General features: G+C 54.0%; 1 protein-coding gene across 1 annotated transcript; it reads right to left on the reverse strand.

The window, feature by feature from the left end:
- Positions 1-108: 108 nt before the first annotated feature.
- Positions 109-20117, reverse strand: ST6GALNAC2 (ST6 N-acetylgalactosaminide alpha-2,6-sialyltransferase 2). Its single transcript, NM_001193664.1, is given in 11 exon segments — positions 109-276; positions 1431-1530; positions 2690-2773; positions 4541-4644; positions 6612-6750; positions 7171-7339; positions 8341-8515; positions 12708-12768; positions 19993-20026; positions 20028-20034; positions 20037-20117. Coding segments are annotated over 11 exon segments (1122 nt in total).
- Positions 20118-20434: the final 317 nt, after the last annotated feature.

Consider the following 20434-nt stretch of genomic DNA (forward strand, 5'->3'; position numbering starts at 1 on the left):
TGTTGGCAAGAAGGGAAGGTGAAGATTGAAAAGTTAAAAAAGCTTTTGGCCACTTGAGAGGATCAGGGCCGCAACTCTTGAAGAAGCAAAGGGCTCAGTGCCTTGGGGTCAGCGCTGGTACAGCTGAAGGATGCCGGCCTTGTGCAGGTCCCTCCACAGGGCAGCTTCCAGGGACAGATCGTGGTTTGCATAAAATATCAGTGGCTTCATTTTTCGTTCGAAATAGTGGTCGGAAAATTTCCAGTAGTTGCTTGTGATGAATCCATAGGCACTGACCTGGGCAAGGATAGTCGTTGGATTAGTATTTGTTGAGCGTCTAGTGTGTACAGACACTTGGGTGAAGTGACATGAGTTTAGAAAGGTGTCCCTCTGCTGAGGTGAGGATAATGGTCTAGGGCTTATTCCCACTTAGCAAGTGGGGAGATGGATTCAGGGGTGACTCACTGTGTCCCCACTTGGCATAGCTGGTGATTGCCAGAGCTGGATTTGGAACTTGAGGGTGGAGGCAAAAGCCCATTACTACTCTCTCTATCCTAACTGGGGACTGCAGTCAAGACACTCCTGCATCAGAATAGGAAAAGGCCCTGTGTGGTGGCTCACGCCTGTAATCCCAACACTGGGAAGTTGAGGTGGGAGGATCACTTGAGCTTGGAAGTTTGAGACCAGCCTGGGCAACATGGTGAGACCCTGTCTCTACAAAAAGTAAAAAAAAAAAAAAAAAAAAGAGCCGGGTGTGGCAGTACATGCCTGTGATCCCAGCTACCCAGCTACTTGGGAAGCTGAGGCAGGAGGATCATCACACCACTGCACTTAAGCCTGGGTGACAGAGTTGAGACCCTGTCTCAAAAAAGAGGGAAAAGATTTAGGTGTGAGTCGTGGAGAGGCATTTGGCCCCCAGCTCTCCATACCAGCTTTAGCGTGGGTCACGGCCTCTCCTTGAAAGCTGCTGCTTGGCCCCTGCCTCCACGAGCTTCACGTGGGTCATATCCCATCAGGAATGACTCTTAACGGTGATTTCAAAGTAGTTGCATGTGGGAGGCTAAACCTGCTGCCCTACCCCAGCTCTAGGATGTCCCCATAAAAGAATGTCCCTATTTGGCCCAGTATGTTGAGGACTTTGGCTTTCACAAGGGCAGTTTGATGATTTGAGCCTTAAATACCGTATTGAGTGGCTGCCTTGGAGAAGAGTGAAAGAAGGAAGCCTGGGGCAGGTGTCAGGAGCCAAGGCAAGGCTGGCCCAGGACCTGTCCTTCAAAGTCCCCTGGGTTGTGGGCAAGGAAGTGAGCAGTACCAGCAGCACTCTTGGAACTGGGGATTCCACGAACAGAGGCCAAGAGTCCCAGCTCCGAGGTAAGGGATATCGGGATCCTGTTGGGTTCTGTTATCCTGTGTTCTGCCGGCATGGGCTTCTGGAAGAGAAGGCCTCTTACCTGGTCACAGGTATGCAAAGCTGTCAGCAGCATGAGAGCCCCGGTACTAGGCATATATAGGTCTCCAAAATTTGTGTTAATCAACTTTGATTTCAAGAACCTGGAAGCAAAAAGAGACGTTTCAGCTCACTAGCTTGATGGCTATCATCACACTTCACAACTACACATTCAGATAGGTGGGAAAACTTCAAAAACTGAGGGCCTTCTACTCCAATCAGTTCTTTATTTGGTCCAAGTGGACTAAATACAAAGATCTTTGAGACCTTAGGTAAGGTTGGGGGAGAGGGTAGTGAGAAAGGAACCACAGGTTCCCCCTTTTGGCAACAGCTTGTTTTCACCCCAAGCTACTAAGTAACCACACTGCCAAGGGCATAGGTGGCCTGTTTATTTAGCCTGAGACTGCAGTTTCTCTCTACTCCACATCTTGATTAAGTAGGAATCACGCGTGAGGGACAGGGAGCTCAGACCCTGTGACTGGACCCACACAGTCCAAGAGTGAGGCCAGGGTGTGACCACGGGCTCTGCCCTCAGGCCCGAGTTCACATCGAGCTGTGCCAGGCCGAACACCTGACCTCTCAGAGCCTGTCTTCCTCTGTAGCACGGGACTAATTAGAGGGGCTTCATTTGCCTCCCCAGATCCACACACCCCTCCAACTGCTCCCTGCCCTGGGATTCGAGCTTCTGGTCCACAGCAGGGTTTCTCAGTCTCAGTGCTATTGACACTTGGGGCCAGGTGCTTCTTGTGATGTTCAGCAGCATCCCTGGCCTCTACCCACTGATGGCACTTGCCCCCACCACCCTTGTGACAACCCCAAATGAGGACCATATGCACATCCACATTGAGAACCCCTGGCAGGAGGGAGGGAAGGGGGTTGAGGCTGGTCCCTGGGTTCCTTCCGGCACCTTGTGTTGGCTGTGTTTGGGCCTGAAGGTTCTGATGCCCTGCTGCTGACGGCGCCACTGCTGCTGTGCACCTTATGGCCCCAACTCCCAGTCTGTGCCTTTGTATAAACCTCCTTGAGTTATCCTGAGTTTCCTGTCCATTTCCTGGTGACTGACACATATCACCCTCCCTCTATCAAGGTGCTAAATAAAACAGTAAATGAAGTGACAGTGCTTCGCACACAGCACTCGGGACAGTGGAGCTCTGGTTATCGGTCAGTGCGTGGGGCTCGTGCAAGGGCGCTGACTGGATGTGGGGTGGGTGTGTAAAAGGCGGAAGGAAGGGGACGCTGTTCTTCAGGCACCCCACTCCGTACCTTTCTGTCAGGTAGCTGATGAAGTCCGGGTGTAGCAGCTTGAATTTACTGGCAGAGGCTTCTGGTCCAAAATAGGTGTGCGGCCTAGGACCCATGATAGAAGTGGACAGAGCGCCCAGAGCCGTCGTATTGCAAGGGGGAGATGGAGGGGAGGGTCAGGGCGCCGGAGTAGCCGCGGTACCCTGAGCGGTAGGAGCGGGGCTGGGAGTAGTAGCGGGAGAAGGGGGTGTAGAAGGTGGCAGGCAGTACGGTGGGGACCACGTGCGGCTTCCTGCTCACCAGGACCTCCACGGGAGGGGTGTAGGAGAGAGAGGAGGGGGGCAGGAACAGACCGGGGGGAGTTGGGAAGGGGCAGTTAAACTGGGGGTGGTGGGGGGGCGGGGGAAGGAGAGGTAAGTAGAGTGAGTCAGGAGGGGGTGGGGGCTTCCGGGCAGGGCAGGGAGAGGGACAGGCAAAGCATGGGTTTTGGGGAAGTGGTGCTGTGGGGGGCTGGAAAAAGGGGGGCTCCTTCAGAAAGCGGGGCACATAGGGGGTGATATAGGACGGGATGTTCTGAATTGGCCCGATATAGGAAGATGAGGTGGCAGGGCTGTAGAAGGAGGACTTGGGGGGCACAGCGGGGGTTAGGGAAGGGTTTCGAGAGAGGGATTTGAAACCAGACTGGGAGGGAGATTTGGAGGTGGGTGGGGTGGGGGTTTGGGCAGCCCCGCGGGGCACGTGTTGGACCTGAGGACTGGGGTTCAGGGACGAAGTCCGGGAAGAGGGCTGTGAGGCATTTGGGGTGGGAGGGTGGGAGGGGGGCCGGGAGGAAGAGCCCCGAGTGGGGGAGGGGGAAGGGGCAGGCTGCTGGCCTGGAGGGGAGACAATGTTGTTGGAACGGGACTGGGAGGGAGACTGCATAGGGGATGGATTAGGGGTGTGGGAAGGGGAGCTCATTGGTGTTGGGGAGGCTTAGGTCCACCCGATGTCTCTGAGGCAGCCCCCAAGGGCCCAAGCCCAGCGTGTCACAAAGCCCAGCTCAGACCAGCAGTGGAAGCAATTGTTGGGTAATCACCAAGCGGGGGTGGGGTGGGCCTGGCTTTAGAGCCCTTAACCCATAAGGACCACCTGTAAAGCCGCTCTGTGGGGGTGGGGAAGATGTCCTCAGCGAGACGCCGAGATAGGAGGGCTGGTTGTCTGGGCCACAGCAGTGGCGTCGGTTTTTAGGGACCTGATCTCAGGGACAAGAGATTGTCTCAGAACCCCCGGGAGGAGGTTCAGATGAGGGTCAGGTCGTGGCTCAAGAGAGCTGGACCCAGGCCTGCTGTGCAGGAAGGTGGGAAAGAAGACAAAGGGCCCATTGTTTCCGCCTCTCAGGACGCTGGGCCTCGAGTCTGCTCTCCCGTTTCATGGGCATGACCCTGGGAAGGATGCCCAGCAGGAGGAGTGGCCCAGACTGGCCCCAACTCTGGTTTCCAGCACAGTGTGCTCAGTGGGACAGCAGACCCAGCCCAGTCTGTGACCCGGAGCCGCTGGCGGCTGGGCTGGGCAGGGAGAGTGCAGCCCGAAGCCGAGAAGCCAGACCTGCTCAGCCCATTCAGAAGAGCTGCCTCTCCCACCCCCAGCCCACTGCCCCCAGAGGGCTACTGGGAACCCGGAGGGTCACCTGGGCTTTCCAGGGGTAGACAAAAAGTAGAATTTCCCAGTGCTGTTATGTGAATAATTGGAGATGATTGAATTCTTAGGGCTTTTCTTGCTGCCCTTCACCCACCTCCTCTTACCCCATGATGGGCCCTGGGAGCAAAAAGGAGATGACCACAGTGTCCCTTGCCCCTCTGCCACGCCCCACACCACCACGGCCTGGCTGCTCACCTGTCCCCTTTATCTAGGCCCTCAGGGACAGGCACGCCCAGAATGGCCGATCTCAGCATCACATAGTCGCGGATGTCTGAGGGGATGAAGATATACTGCAGGTCCTGTCAGAATAGAGACAATGAGCCCGGAGGGGAACCAGGACATGTTTAGCTCCTCAGTGTGGACAGCCCTCCACCCAACCTTGCCCCCTGAGCCGACTGGAGAATTTCCCTTAAATACCTTTCATTCCCACCCAGAGGTGCTGTACTGGTTTCAATGTAGGTCCACAAATCCTCTAATGCTCCTTCAGGAGGTGGCACCCAATTGCCATCCCCTGGAGTATGGGCTGGACTTAGCGACTCATGCACAGGATTTTTCTGATAAAGAGGAAAGTGATGGTGTGTGGCTTAGAGACTAGGTCATAAAAGGCACTGTGGCTTCCTTTACGTTCTCAGATCACTCACTCTGGATGAAGTTAGCTGCCATGTCGTGAGGATACTCAAATAGCCTACAGGGGGCCCAAGTGGCAAGGGCCTGTGAGACGCCATCTTGATGTCAGCTCCAGTCAAGCTTTTGGGTCTCTCAGATGATGCAGCCCATCATCTGCACCTGAGCCAAAACCTCCCACTAAGCTCCCCCCAAATTCCTGACCCATTGAAACCACAAGATAGTCAATATTTGTTGTTTAAAGCCACCAAGTTTTGAGATCATTTGTTACACAGTAATAGATAACTCGTACATGTACTGTGGCTACGCTGAAACTAAGGCCAGGCGCAGTGGCTCATGCCTATAATCCCAACACTTTGGGTGGCCGAGGCAGACGGATCATTTGAGGTCAGGAGTTCAAGACCAGCCTGGCCAACATGGTGAAACCCCATCTCCACTAAAAATACAAAAATTAGCCAGGCGTGGTGGTGTGTGCCTGTAATCCCAGCTTCTTGAGAGGCTGAGGCAGGAGAATTGCTTGAACCCAGGAGGCAGACGTTGCAGTGAGCTGAGATCGCACCATTGCACTCCAGCCTGGGTGACAGAGTGAGACTCCGTCTCAAAACAAAACAAAAGTCTAAAGCTGCTCTATTTTGTTCCACTTCACAGAAGAGAGGTTCTAGTGTGAGGACTCAGTGTGGTGTAGACACTATGGTAGGACACTCCTTAAGCCCCTGGTCAGGGGAGGAAGCTTCTAGAAACCCAACTCAGCTTCCTCCGGCGCTGCAGATCCCCTTTTCCTGAGATCCCCTAACCCTGTGGCTGTGGCACCCACAGCCCCTGAGGAGGGAAGCTTTGAGTTACGGCCTTTGGGTGTGGGTGGAGGAACCTGGAGGCCAGCAGGTAGGGCCAGATGCTGGCTCGCATGCAGTGGCTGCCACCTGGGACACGTCCCTCAGTGTCTCTGACCCTCAATTTCTCACACAGGGCTATTGTGAGATTTCAAGAGGCCACACATCATTCTTCCAGGGGCCAGTGTGGGGAAATGGAAACAACCCCAGCGCTGGGGTCAGAGGGTCCTAGATCTAGATGGTTCCAGCTGGGTGACCTTGGACATGTTCCTGAACCTCTCAGCGTCCCTACTTTGTCATCTGGAAATGGGTACACGGGTCCCACTCAGGGCTGCTGTGGTGACCGTGTGTGTGCCCTGTAACATGCTGGGAGGAGGAACTCCATAAATCCCCTTCCCCTGGGAGTCTGAGCTCCCCAAAGAATGCCAGCTCTCGAGGTGGGGGGTACTCTGGGTGCAAATCCTGACCCTACCGCTGACTCACTGAATGAAAGGCACCAGGCTTTTATCCCCGCACCAGTAAAACCATGGGTTGCACGGTCTCTGTAAAGTGCCTGGCAAGTCACAAGCGTTGGGTAAATGCTGGCCATTCGCATCCCATGCTGCAGAGGAGTCCTGTGACGCCTGAATCAGCAGGGAGTCCGGGACCAGATCCCCCCTCACCTTCAGTGGCCGTATCTTGCATCCAGAGTCCTGGCACCCCCTCAGCATCCACTGGACCAGGGTGTGTGAGCCCTGTGGCCCCCACTGAGGGGACTCCAGGAACAATGGTGCCATTGTCAACCACAATGGCGTGCCCGCCAGAGGCCTCACCTGTCCTTGTGGCACGGAGGTAAAGCCCAGGTTCCAGTAGGAGACGAGGGAGTTCTTCATCGTGTTCACAGTGAAACCGTAGAAGGAAGTCTTGGTGCCCACATCGCGCTCGAAGCCTTTGATCACAGCTCCATTGAGTCTGGTCGGCACAGAGGCCGGTCAGTGTCTGCGGTTACACCAGGCCGTCTGTTCTGCTTCCATCTCCACGGCTCTGCCTGGCCTATCCCCCTGCTTCTGTACGACCACTCCCTTCTGCCCATGGCAGTACCAGTGCCCAGTTGTCAACCAGACCCCCACTCCTCCAGACCTCAAGGGGTGACTCCCTGTGAGTGGGTAGAGCTGGCCCTGGCGGCTGCTTCCTCCTGGGTCCCCTGCATGGGCACCCATGCTCCGTCCTCAGGGCCTACTGTTTGTTTTTGCCTTGTCCATGCCCGTGTGCTGGTCACAACTGCTGAGCCGCCCAGGCCACTGCTGCCATAGCCCACCGCCCCTGGGGGAGACACCCCCACCCTCCAGGCAACTCTCCCTCCCGCCCCTCCCCAGCCCCTACCCCTCATACCTGAATACATAGTCATGGGCATCGATGTTGGGACCCTGGCGGGACCCATTCAGAATGCCTCCGTTGCCCACCACGGCACACCGGATACACTTTGGAGGGGTGTCCCTGGGCGGGGCAAACAGCTTGGCACTCTCTGAGCCGTTCAGAAGGCTCAGGGTGGAGGCGATGACTGTGGGTACAGATGGGGAGCAGCCATGAGGAGGGCTGGCATCGGGGGCACCTGGGGCCTTCCCTAGGCTGGTTCTGGTGCCCCATCTCCCCTGAGGCCTGACCCTAGTCCCTCCCAAGAAGCACAGAGGGTGGGAGGGGAAGGAGATGTCTGTGGGGGGAGAACTGAAAAGCTGACAGTGGAAGAGGGGGCTTGGCGGCCTTCACTTGTCTTAAGAACTTGAATAACTTATCTTCTTAAGACTAGTGCTAGAGAAGTGAGCTCAGGGCTTAAAAAAGACTGGGCTGGGCACGGTGGCTCACACCTGTAATACCAGAACTTTGGAAGGGTGAGGTGGGCGAATCACTTGAGGCCAGGAGTTCGAGACCAGCCTGGGCAACATGGTGAAACCATGTCTCTATTAAAAATACAAAAATTAGCCAGGCGTGGTGGTGCATGCCTAATCCCAGCTACTTGGGAGGCTGAGGCACAAGAATCACTTGAACCCGGGAGGTGGAGGTTGTAGTGAGCTGAGATTGTGCCATTGCACTCCAGCCTGAGTGACAGAGCGAGACTCCGTCTCAAAAATAAAAAAGACTGTATATTGCAAAAGAAAAGAATCGGAGGCCTGTGGGGGTTTGGGTGCAGGTATAATGTAGAGGGGGCTCTGGGCCTGCAGTGTGGGGGTTCCTGCAGCAGCAACTGTGAGTGAGGTGGTTTGAGGCCCCACAGCCTCTGTCCTTGGCCACCATTGGACGCTGCAGCCTTTCTTGCCAGGGAGGCCCCAGGACGGTGAGGCCCACTGGCGGGGGCAGCCCCATGACTCTCACTGACCCCTGGGTGCTTGGATGGAGGAGGGAGGTGAGGCAGGAGTTGCATAGCTGGGGCTTCTGGGAGGAGAGAGGGGGTCAGGGAGACCTGGCATCACCAGTGCTATGAGGGCAGAGAGGCCTGGCCTACTTCAGGGCAAAGAGCAGGAAGCTGAGGCAGAAGGCAGGTGAGAGACGGCGGGCGCGGGTTACCTTGGTGAGAGAGCCCCCGCCAGCCATACGGGGCTTTGTGTTGGCTCAGGCGGTCCCAGAGCGCTGGGGTGAAGAGGTCCCCCCACAGCAGCACTGGAATGGAGAGATTGAACAGGCCACGGAAGTGGGGGTGCCGCTGAATGGCCAGGTGAAGCAGGTGTCGGCAGGCCTGGCCCTGTGGGTGGGAAGGTGACGGCTGAGCCCCGTTAGGTGGGGGCTGGGGTGGGTGGGGCCCTGCAGACGCTGCAGGGGAGTTGTGAGTTGTGAGGGAAGGCCTGTCCTGTCCCCTCCAGATTGGGGTCATCCTTGCATTTTTTTTTTCTTTTTTTGAGACAGAATCTCGCTCTGTCGCCCAGGCTGGAGTGCAGTGGCCCCATCTCGGCTCACTGCAAGCTCCGTCTCCCGGGTTCACGCCGTTCTCCTGCCTCAGCCTCCCGAGTAGCTGGGTCTACAGGCGCCGGCCACCACGCCCGGCTGTATTTTTAGTAGAGACGGGGTTTCACCATGTTAGCCAGGGTGGTCTTGATCTCCTGACCTCGTGATCCACCCGCCTCGGCCTCCCAAAGTGCTGGGATTACAGGCGTGAGCCACCGCACCTGGCCCATCCTTGCATTTTCGAACTGAGCTGGCAGCTAGGGGGTCTGGGAACTTTCTGGATTTAGCCTGCCCAGCTCTTCCTCTCCCAGAGGCCACGTCCCCTTGGCCTGGTGGTTCTGGCCTCACACTCCTTCATCTCACGCTTGAGCAAACTCTGGGGCATTTTCTGATGCATGGGTCTGACCTGCCTGCCCTTTGGTGGAGTAGTTTCAGCCTGGGCTGAGCTGAGGCTGTCACCCTGGATGCAAAACCCTAACCCTACTGGTACTCGCTGTATAATTTGTGTGTGAACAGGCTGCCAGGAAGATCCGTGATAGTCTTTCTTTCCAGTGGTGCCTTTAGGGAGTGGAAGTGTCCTCCCAAAATTCATTACCCAGAGCCTTGGAATGTGACCTTAGTTGGAACTAGGGTCTTTGGAGATGGAATTAGGAGGAGGTCATATAGGGTGAGGTCAGGCCCTAACTAGCATCTGTGGAAAGAGGCCGGGTGATGATGAAGCAGGGATCTGTGCGATGCACCACAAGCCAAAGAGCAGTGGAGCCGCCAGAGCTGGGGAAAGGCGGGGGAGGCTTTCTTCGAGCCTTCGGAGGGAGCGTGGCCCTGCCAGCACCTTGATTCTGGGCTTCTGGGCTCCAGAACTGTGACGATTCAATTTCTGTGGATCGAAGCCCCCCAGGCTGTGATCATTTGTTCCAGCAGCCACGGGGAAGGAACACAGCACCTCTGTACTTGTGGGCCTCGAGGGAGGGTGAGGTCAGGAAACAGGCCCCAGCCTTGTCTGCCCGTGACCCCACAAGTTCAGAATCGCACACAGTCATGGCCTGGGTGGGCCTTCTATTACTCCTGAATGGCGCTCTTTGTTAAGCCATTGGTTTGATCAAAAGACAAAGCAGGAAATAGCTGTACAGTAATTTCTGCTATAATGCAACTTATGAGTGGCTAAATATCACCATGCTATGCAAAGCTATGCAATCATGATCATGGGGCAGCTGGGCATGGGGGCTCACCCCTCTAATGCCAGCGCTTTGGGAGGTCAAGGCGGGAGGATAACTTGAGGCCAGGAGTTTCCAGATTAGCTTGGTCAACATAACAAGACCCCATGTCTGCAAAAAAATGTTTTTTCATTAGCCAGGCATGGTGGCCCAGACCTGTGGTCCCAGCTACTTGGGAAACTGAGGTGGGAGGATTGCTTGAACCTGGGAGATTGAGGCTGCAGTGAGCTACTGAGACTGCACTCCAGCCTAGGCAACAGAGTGAGACCCCATCTGAAAAACAAAACAAAACAACAATAGCAAAACGAAAAACCACGGGCCTATGAGAAAATGGGATGAGTGACATAACACTGAAACGCTGTCAGGAATGCATAAAACCAAAGATACAAATCGAAGAAAGACAGAAGCACAGTTTTACTGATGTCCCGTGGTTAAAGAATACTTGAGATTGATGTGGAAGTGGGTGTGGAAGTGGGTGCCGGAAGGGGGCAGTTTGTGTGATATTGTGAAATGGTGGAAAGAAGTTGTCTGAAATCGGAGGGAATTGTGCCACCAGACTCACTAGGGCAGGTGAACCCATAACACACTCGGTGAAGCTGATGGAGATTTCAGGTGCGCATGTGTGTACTTTTTGTGTATTCCTACATGGCTCTGCTGAGTTGGGTGTGGTTTCTATGTTAACCTAGAGTTTTCACTGACAAAACCACTCAAAAAAAAATCCAGGCCGGGCACGGTGGCTCATGCCTATAATCCCAGCACTTTGGGAAGCAGAGGTGGGTGGATCACCTAAGTTCAGGGGTTTGAGACCAGCCTGAGCAACGTGGTGAAACCCCGTCTGTACTAAAAATACAAAATTAGCCTGGCGTGGTGGCACATCCCTGTAATTCCAGCTACTTGGGGGGCTGAGGCACAAGAATTGCTTGAACGTGGGAGGCGGAGGTTGCAGTGAGCCAAGATGGCGCCATTGCACTCCAGCCTGGGCAACAAGAGCGAAACTCCATCTCAAAAAAAAAAAAAAAAAAAGCAAAATGTGATGCTCAGATTGTTTCCTAATATGTCAATCTTGTTGGAACAAATTAACAAATTCTTTTTTTTCTTTCTTTTTTTTTTTTGAGACGGAATTTCGCTCTTGTTGCCCAGGCTGGAGTACAATGGCATGATCTCAGCTCACTGCAACCTCCACCTCCCAGGTTCAAGCGATTCTCCTGCCTTAGCCTCCCAAGTAGCTGGGATTACAGGCGCCTGCCACCATGCCTGGCTAATTTTTTGTATTTTTTGTAGAGACAGGGTTTCACCATATTGACCAGGCTGGTCTCGAACTCCTGATCTCAGGTGATCCACCCACCTCAGCCTCCCAAAAGTGCTGGGATTACAGGCATGAGCCACTGCGCCTGGCCGTTTTTGCCTTCTTATATGTGTCCAAAAGCCACCTCAGACCCTTTGTTTTAGACCAGGTGGGGACATACGTCAATTAGCATCGAACAGCTCAAGGCTCAAGGTGGAAAAGAGTTTAGGAAGCTTGAAGATGACCTGGTCCAAGCACTCCTAAGGTGCTCAAGGCCTCTCTTCAGCCTGCCGGCCAAGTGTCCATTGGCCTCTGTATTTTTTTTTTTTTGGAGACGGAGTCTTGCTCTGTCACTCACGGTGGAGTGCAGTGGCACAATCTCAGCTCACTGCAACCTCCGTCTCCTGGGTTCAAGCAATTCTGCCTCAGTCTCCCAAGTAGCTGGGATTACAGGAGCCCGCCACCATGCCTGGCTAATTTTTTGTATTTTAGTAGAGACGGGGTTTCACTGTGTTGCCCAGGCTGGTCTTGAACTCCTGAACTCAGGCAATCTGCCCACCTCGGCCCCCCAAAGTGCTGGGATTACGGGTGTGAGCCACCACATCCAGCGGCCTCTGTTCCTAAGACAGGGCCTCCATCACCTGCCCGGGCTACTTGCTGTGTCTCTGAACAGCTTGGCTGTCGCTAAGCTCTAGCATGCAGTGAAATCTTTCTCCTGGAGGCCCCAGTCAGCATGTCCCATTTTAGTCTCTTGGGCATGGAAAACACCTCTTAAGCCTGTATTAATCCAGAACAACACAGTCATCATCCTGCTTATCGGCAGCACATGGAGCCAGGGTGGGTTGGAGTGGGATGGGGTTGGGGAGGCTGTATCGCGCAGTGGTTCTGAGCCAGGTTCTAGACAAGAGGCTCAAACTCCAGGACTACCTCTTACTACCTGAGCGGGGTACTTAACTTCTTGATGCCTCATTTTGCTCATTTGTAAGGGCCACGTTCTAGGGTTGCTGCGAGGCTTCCGTGAGAGAACGCAGGTAAAGTCCCAAAATTAATGCTGTCTGTTACTTAAGGTTATGAGGCAGGGCCCTGAAGCTTCTCAAACCTTCTGGGCAAGCAAGGGCATCTTTTCAGAGCTTGGAGTTTGCTCCAGGGTGAGCAGTTTAAATGTGACTTTTATAGGAAGTAGATATTTTGAGGAGTAGAATATAAAATTCACAGGACTATTTAAGATACAATCTTAAGACTCCGAAGAACTGTTCAGCTGGCTACACCCCATGAGTACATATTTATTCATCCTTCTCTGCTGTTGGGCCACAAGAAACCCTATTGGTCAGGTCTGAGAGGCCCTGAAGGGACGGATGCTCAGCTGTAACTTAGGGCGTTCCAAAGAGCTCCTGCCCAGCAATCTCATGAGAGTGTTCTCGTTTGCTCTTCTTCCCTCCTCCCCACTAATTTGAGGGTGCTCAAAACTGCCACGGGGTAGTCGACCACTCTACCTTTCCTGTCCAAGAAGTCGATGCCTTGGATTGAAAGAATGCTTCAAATGATGTGGTGTCCCTGGGGGAAAAAGCAGAAAAAAGCAGGGGTCAGCAGCTCTGACCTACCCCTTGGAAGCTTTTGGACTGACCAACCCCCTTAGCTCTAGGGGCGGACAAAGTCTGTCTGTGCCCATCGTGGTGGCTCACATCTGTAATCCCAGTGCTTTGGGAGGCTGAGGTGGGAGGATCGCTTGGGACCAGGGGTTGGAGACCAACCCGGGCAACATAGCAAGACCTCATGTTTACCAAATTAAAAAAATCAGCTGGGCATGGTGGCAGGCGCCTGTAGTCCCAGCTGCTCAGGAGGCTGAGGCAAGAAGATTGTTTGAGACCAGGGGCCAAGGCTGCAGTGAACGTGATTGTGCCACCGGACTCCAGCCTAGGTGACAGTGAGACCTTGTCTCAAAAAAAAAAAAAAAAAAGTTTGTTTGTTCTTTTGATTTTTTCACTTCTGTACTCTTATTCTTTTTTTTTTTTTGAGAGGGAGTTTTGCTCTTGTCACCCAGGCTGGAGTACAGTGGTGCAATCTCGGCTCACTGCAACCTCTGCCTCCTGGGTTCAAGTGATTCTCCTGCCTCAGCCTCCTGAGTAGCTGGGATTACAGGCATGCGCCACCACACCCAGCTAATTTTGTATTTTTAGTAGAGATGGGGTTTTTCCATGTTGGTCAGGCTGGTCTCGAACTCCCGACTTCAGGTGATCTGCCCACCTTGGCCTTCCAAAGTGCTGGGATTACAGGCGTAAGCCACTGCGCCCAGCTCTGTGCTCTTATTCTTGCTATGTCTTTCTCTTTAGGCACACAGGATACTGTCACTTTCTTATGTTTTGCCTCACTGTGTAAACTCAGAGATCAAGGCATCCCTCAGCAAGTGGCAGAAATGTGGAGTTTATAGGAACAGTGAGATGGTGGCTTAAAATATATGAAAATAGAAAAGATTGCCAGCCACCTGGAACTGTGACCATCTGAAGGATCTCCCTGACAGGGCCCCAGAGGCAGGCATTAGGTCTGAGATGACTGGGCCTTCCTTCCCCTTTGTGTGGGTCACGCCCACCACTCCTGAAGTACAATCCTGGTTACGGTTATGGCTCTTGCTATGGTTTGAATGAGTCCCCCAAAGTTTATGTGTTGGAAACTGAATCCCCAATGCAACAGTGTTGAGAGATGAGACCTTTAAGAGGTGATTAGGTCACTTGGGCTCTGCCTTCATGAATGGATTAATTTGGTTATTGCAAGAGTGGGTTAGTTATTGTGGAGTGGGTTCCTGATACAAGGATGAATCCAGCCTCTCTTCTCTGGAGCATACGTGCTCTCTTGTCTTTCTGCCTTCCATCTATGAGGATGCAGCAAGAAGGCCCTCTCCAGACACAGACCCCATGACCTGGGACTTCCCAGCCTCCAGAACCATAAGAGGTAACTCTCTGTTTTTTGTAAATGATCCAACTCAGGTGTTCTGTGATAGCAGCACAAAACAGACTAAGACAGCTCTGAAACCTCACTTCCTGGGTTTGCAACCTGTCTCCACCACTTGGCTGCTGTGTGATCTTGGGCAGTTGCTGAACTTCTCAGAACCTCAGTCTCTGCATTTATACAATAGGGATAATCATATTGAGCTCCTTTGATTGTTAGGAGGGTTCAAACAGAGAGTGTATGTTAGCACATATAAAAAGTGTCCTCTAGGTGGCCAGGCACGGTGGCTCATGCCTGTAATCCCAGTACTTTGGGAGACCGAGGTGGGTGGATCACGAGGTCAGGAGTTCGAGACCAACCTGGCCAACATGGTGAAACCCCATCTCTACTAAAAATACAAAAATTAGCTGGCATGTTGGCACATGCCTGTAATCCCAGCTACTTGGGAAGCTGAGGCAGGAGAATCGCTTGAAGGTGGAGGTTGTGGTGAGCTGAGATCACACCACTGCATTCCAGCCTGGGTGAAAGAGTGAAACTCCTGGCCGGGTGCGGTGGCTCACGTCTGCAATCCCAGCACTTTGGGAGGCCTAGGCGGGTGGATCACAAGTTCAGGAGATCGAGACCATCCTGGCTAACACGGTGAAACCCCATCTCTACTAAAAATACAAAAAAATTAGCCAGGTGAGGCGGCGGGTGCCTGTAGTCCCAGCTACTTGGGAGGCTGAGGCCCAGGCTACTCAGGAGGCTGAGGCAGGAGAATGGCGTGAACCTGGGAGGTGGAGCTCGTAGTAAGGGGAGATCACACCACTGCACTCCAGCCTGGGTGACAGAGTGAGACTCCGTCTCAAAAAAAAAAAGAAGAGTGAAAGTTTGTCTCAAAAAGAAAATAAAAGAAAAATGTGTTCTCTAAATATTATTTTTACCTCCTAAAGGAGGAAGAGAAAGGATCTTGCTGTGTCAGCCTCTATTATTAGTGTCCTTTCTAGAGGGCAGTAAGGGGATAGTGTTACTATCGCCTCCCAATGCCCAATTCCCAGGCGCTAGGTGGCCCCTGAATCAGGGCAGAAGGAAAACATGAAGGAAGGAACAGGGGTCCTTACCCTTTCAAAAGGTGGCCAGGCTTCTCTCAGACCCCTCCCTTCACCCCAGCAGCCACAGGTGGAGGGGACTCTGGGTTGGCAGCTTGCAAGAGAAACAAAGGTCTCTTGTTACCTGCTTCTAGGTGCTGAGATGCCTGAGCCACAAGGGAACCCAGGATCTGCCTCCCTTTGGTTTCTAGGTTTCCTATAAGACCCTGGAGGGACGGCCCAGAAAGAGCAGAGTTGATCCCTTCCCCCATCCCTCCCTTGCCCCCTTGGACTGTCCACTTGTCTGCCCACGTAATCCCGTAGTTCCTGCTCATGAGCACAAAATGACCCCCTCTGGGAAGGAACTAGGACGGTGGTGCTCAGCCTAGGTTGCCTATGAGAACCCCCAGGGAGGCTTGAAAAACCCCATTGCTCAGCCCCGAAATCCTGAGATTCTGATCTGATTGTTCTGGGGTCGGGGGAGGGCATTGGTGAGTCCAGTCCCTACCCTCCCACCCCAACCAGGTGATTCTGCTGTGCAGCCAGGCTGGAGAGCCTGACGGAGGAGCTGCGGAACAGGGCAGAGTTGAGACGGGTGGGGGACAGGGGTAGAGCTGTAAAGGAGATGATGGGGAACCCCCAAGTTCAGTTTTGCTGCCCTGAACTACCCACCCTCAGGGAGGCCTGGTGTGACTTCAGAGTATCCCTGGTGCTCAGCCACTTCTCCCAGCCCCACTCCTACTGATCCTTCCAGCCCCTCCCTCTCAGGAATCCAAGTGCCTGGGACACCTGGGAGGGCGTAGGAAGGGGACCAGCCTGCGCATGCCCTTCTGGGAGGTTTTACCAGCCTGAGGAGATATACAGACCATGTGCTGCGTTTTTCAGAAAGCTAATTTTACTCACAACTTAGATCATATTCTCTTTTTTATTTTTATTTTTATTTTTTTTAAGACGGAGTCTCGCTCTGTCACCAGGCTGGAGTAGTACAGTGGTGCATCTTGGCTCACTGCAACCTCCACCTCCTGGGTTCAAGCGATTCTCCTGCCTCAGCTTCCCAAGTAGCTGGGACTACAGGCGCATGCCACCATGCCCAGCTAAGTTTTGTATTTTTAGTAGAGACGAGTTTCACCATGTTGGCCAGGATGGTCTTGATCTCTTGACCTTGTGATCCACCCGCCTCGGCCTCCCAAAGTACTGGGGTTACAAGCGTGAGCCACCGTGCCCAGCCTTTTTTTTTTTTTTTTTTTTTTGAGACAGGGTCTCACTTTGTCACTCAGGCTGGAGTGCAGTGGCAGGATCTTGGCTCACTACAGCCTTGACCTCCTGGGCTCAAGCGATCCTCCCATCTCAGTCCCCCAAGTAGCTGTGGCTTACAGGCATGTGTCACCATGCCTGGCTATTTTTTTTTATTTTTTATTTTTTTTTTGGTATTTTTAGTAGAAATGGGGTTTTGCCATGTTGCTCAGTCTGGTCTCAAACTCCTGGGCTCAAGCAATCTGCCTGCCTCAGCCTCCCAAAGTGCTAGGATTAGAGGCACGAGCCACCGTGCCCGGCCTTCATATTCTTAATACTTAGCCCTAAAATGTTCTCTTTTTAAAAACATAACGTTGACAATGGATAGTAACTGGCAGCCCTATGTTGATTCTCACTCTCCTATTAAACAACAACAACAACTTTTAATAGAAATGCCCATGTGGGGACCCACTGATCCAGATTCTGCCATGAGGAAATGCCCAGACTGGGCTCCACTCTAATCTGCACTAAAGAGCCCTCTCCTTGGGCTCTGTAGACCGTGTCCCAGCTGCCCATCTTCCTGGACTGTCCCCGGTAGCCAGGCATGTCCGTTTGCAGTCCCAAGCTGGGGAAGCTCATGTGGCCTGCCGGCTCTGCCCAGAATGCCATCCACCTCCCACTCTCTCCCAGACTAAATATCTACCTCCCACAGCAAGGCTGAGTCCTGAGCTGCCCCGCACTGGGGTTTAAGCTACAGTGCAAATACAGAGAAACAGCAGGAAAGGGCCAGGTGCTTGAGTCATACTACATTTTGAAAAGAGGAAAGATCTTTTTTTAAAAAAAGCATTGTTGCATTATAATAGAAGTATAGTAAACTTCATACTTAAAGTCTATTAGATACCCTGAAACAATTTTAATTTGTGTTTTTTAAAAAATGTATTACTCGGGGCTGGGCGCGGTGGCTCACGCCTATAATCCCAGCACTTTGGGAGGCCCAGGTGGACGGATCACGAGGTCAGGAGATCGAGACCATCCTGGCTAACACGGTGAAAACCTGTCTGTACTAAAACATACAAAAAATCAGCTGGGCATGGTGGCGGGCGCCTGTAGACCCAGCTACTCGGGAGGCTGAGGTAGGAGAATGGCATGAACCCGGGAGACAGAGCTTGCAGTGAGCCGAGATGGGGCCACTGCACTCCAGCCTGGGCGACAGAGGGAGACTCTGTCCCAAAAAAAAAAAAAAAAAAAAAAAGAAGATAATGTATTACTTGGGAGGCTGAGGTGGGAGAATCATTTTAGCTCAGGAGGTGGAGGTTACAGTGAGCCAAGATAGACCCACTGTACTCCAGCCTGGGTGACAGAGTGAGACTGTCCCCAAAAGATTATTTTTATAAGAAAAGGAATTCATTTCTTACAGTTATGGAGGCTGAGAAGTCCAAGGTCGAGGAACCACATTTGGTGAAGGCCTTTTTTTTTTTTTTTTTCTTTTCTGCTCCTTGTGGAGCAGGGCTACCCCATAGGCAGTGGTCCAGGGCAGCCAGAGGGCCTTGGTGTTGGTGGGGCAGGACGTCACATGCAAAGTGGGGCTGAGTTGCTAGATCAGGTCTCTTCCTTTTTGTAAAATTATTTTTAATTGGCACATACTTGCACATATGTATAGGGTACAGTGTGATATTTTTTTTTTTTTGAGATGGAGTCTCGCTCTGTCACCAGGCTGGAGTGCAGTGGCGCGATCTTGGCTCACTGCAAGCTCCACCTCCCAGGTTCACGCCATTCTCCTGCCTCAGCCTCCCGAGTAGCTGGGACTACAGGTGCCGGCCACCACGCCCAGCTAATTTTTTGTATTTTTTAGTAGAGACGGGGTTTCACCGTGTTAGCCAGGATGGTCTGGATCTCCTGACCTCGTGATCCGCCTGCCTCGGCCTCCCAAAATGCTGAGACTACAGGCGTGAGCCACCGCGCCCGGCCACAGTGTGATATTTCAATACGTGTATGTAATGTATAATAATCAAACCAGCTAATTAGCATGTCCATCACCTCGAACTTTTTTTTTTTTTTTTTCTGGAGACAGGACCTTGCTGTATTGCCCAGGCTGGAGTGCAGTGGCGCGATCACAGCTCACTGCAGCCTCGACCTCCCAGACTCAAGGGATCTTGGTCAGCTCCCGGAATAGATAGATGGAAGCACAGGCATGCACCACCATCCCCGGATAAGTTTTGTATTTTTGGTAGAGACGAGGTTTCGCCATGTTGCCCAGGCTGATATCAAACATGTATTCTTTCTTTGCATTGAGATACTTTGTGTTTTAAACATCTTTACATAAAAGTGACAAGGATTCCTTTTCTTTTGAGACAGGGTCTCGCTCTGTCAACCAGGCTGGAATGCAGTAGTGCAATCACAGCTCACAGCCTCGAATTCCTGGCCTCAAGCTATCCTCCCACCTCCGCCTCCCAGAGTGCTGGGACTACAGGCGTTAAGTCACCGTGGCGGGGCAAGCACCCTTTGTTCTAAGAGTGCTGGACTCCTGATCACTGGCAAGCTGTTTCACATTCTTCTGCAACTTTTGGTGTATCCTTTGACAGCATCTGTGGAGACCAGATACTTATTTTGTTTTCATCCCGTTAGGCCCCCAGCAAGGTTGGTAGGGGGTGCGCAGATGGAAAAGCTCCAGGAAGGGAAAGGCTGGGGCTGGAGGCCTCTCCCTGAGGCTGCCGGGCCCTTCCCTCTTCCCAAACCCAGACTTCGCACGGCTTGGTCCGCCTTTCTTAAGCTAAGCGAAATCGTTTTGCGGCTTCTTCAGTCACCGGAACCACCACCTGCTAGAGGCCGGCTCCCAGGTTCTCCTCGTGGGACACCCAGGAAAGTGCCTAGGGAGGAGGAGGGAGTGGAGCGCAGGACGCGGCGCGGGGAGGAGAACGCGGATGGAGCCAGGAGTCACCCCTCTTTCCCTCGGGCGCCCGCCTCTTCGCGGATCGCGCCGGCACTGGGCTTATCCAGACACGGCGAGCGGAGGCCTGGGAGAAGGGAGCGGGCGCGGGGCGGACAGAGACCGCAGCGGGCGGGAAAGGTGACTGGCCGCGGCCCGACGGAGGGTCCCCGCGAAGTTGGAAACCGGAGACTTGGGCCCCTGCCCAAAAAGCAGAATCTGACGTTACCGAGGGAGAGTTCCCGACAAAAAAGGAAGTTTTTATCTGCTTCGGGGACCCAGCCAGATTTCGACAATAGAAAGTGTACTTATCAGGCCGAGGAGGACTTCACCAACAAGGGGCACCGGGGCGGGTCGCCAGTGCACAGGGGCGAGGTCTTCCTTGGACCCAGGCAAAGGCCGCGGGGTCCGGGCAGCGCGAGGTCAAGGCTGGGAGAGGGTTCTGGCGACAAAGGGCCGCGGCCGAGTCCTCGCTGAGAGCTGGCCCCAGAGGGGTCCACGCGGAGGTTGGGCTGAGGGCTGCGGGCCGCCGGGGAGCCCTGGGCTGGGGACCCTCCCCGCGCCCTGGTCGCCCCTGCGCCCTCCCGCTCTGCGCTCGGCAGCCCCTACCTGGCTCCGGCCGCTGGCCCCGGGTACCGCTGCACCGCCGAGAAGTACAGGGCAAAGAGGAGCCCCGAGCAGGCAGCCGTGAGCAGGAGCAGCAGCCAGAAGAACGACCCGCGCGGGAGCCCCATACAGCCCCGGCCCGCGAGCGCCCCGTCCGCTGACGTCCCAGGCAGAAGGGAGAGGCCCGGGTGGGTCGGGTGGCACTTGCGGAGGCGGCCGTCTTGCCCTGCCCCGCCCTGCCCGCCGGGTGCCTGCGGCGCCTCCCCGCCCGGCAGCTCCCTCTCGGCCCCGGCTGAGTGGCCAGAGGCTGCCGCACCCTCGGGAGCTGGGCGGCGGGTCCCCCGGGGCTGGAGTGTCGCCCCGGCGCCCAGAGCGCGCGCTCCTTTGGCCCTGCCCCCTGCCCGGGGGACTTCGGCAGCGGCCACTCCTGCCACTGCGCTCTCTC

This window comes from Pan troglodytes, chromosome 19, assembly GCF_028858775.2.
Source record: "Pan troglodytes isolate AG18354 chromosome 19, NHGRI_mPanTro3-v2.0_pri, whole genome shotgun sequence".
NCBI lineage: Eukaryota > Metazoa > Chordata > Mammalia > Primates > Hominidae > Pan > Pan troglodytes.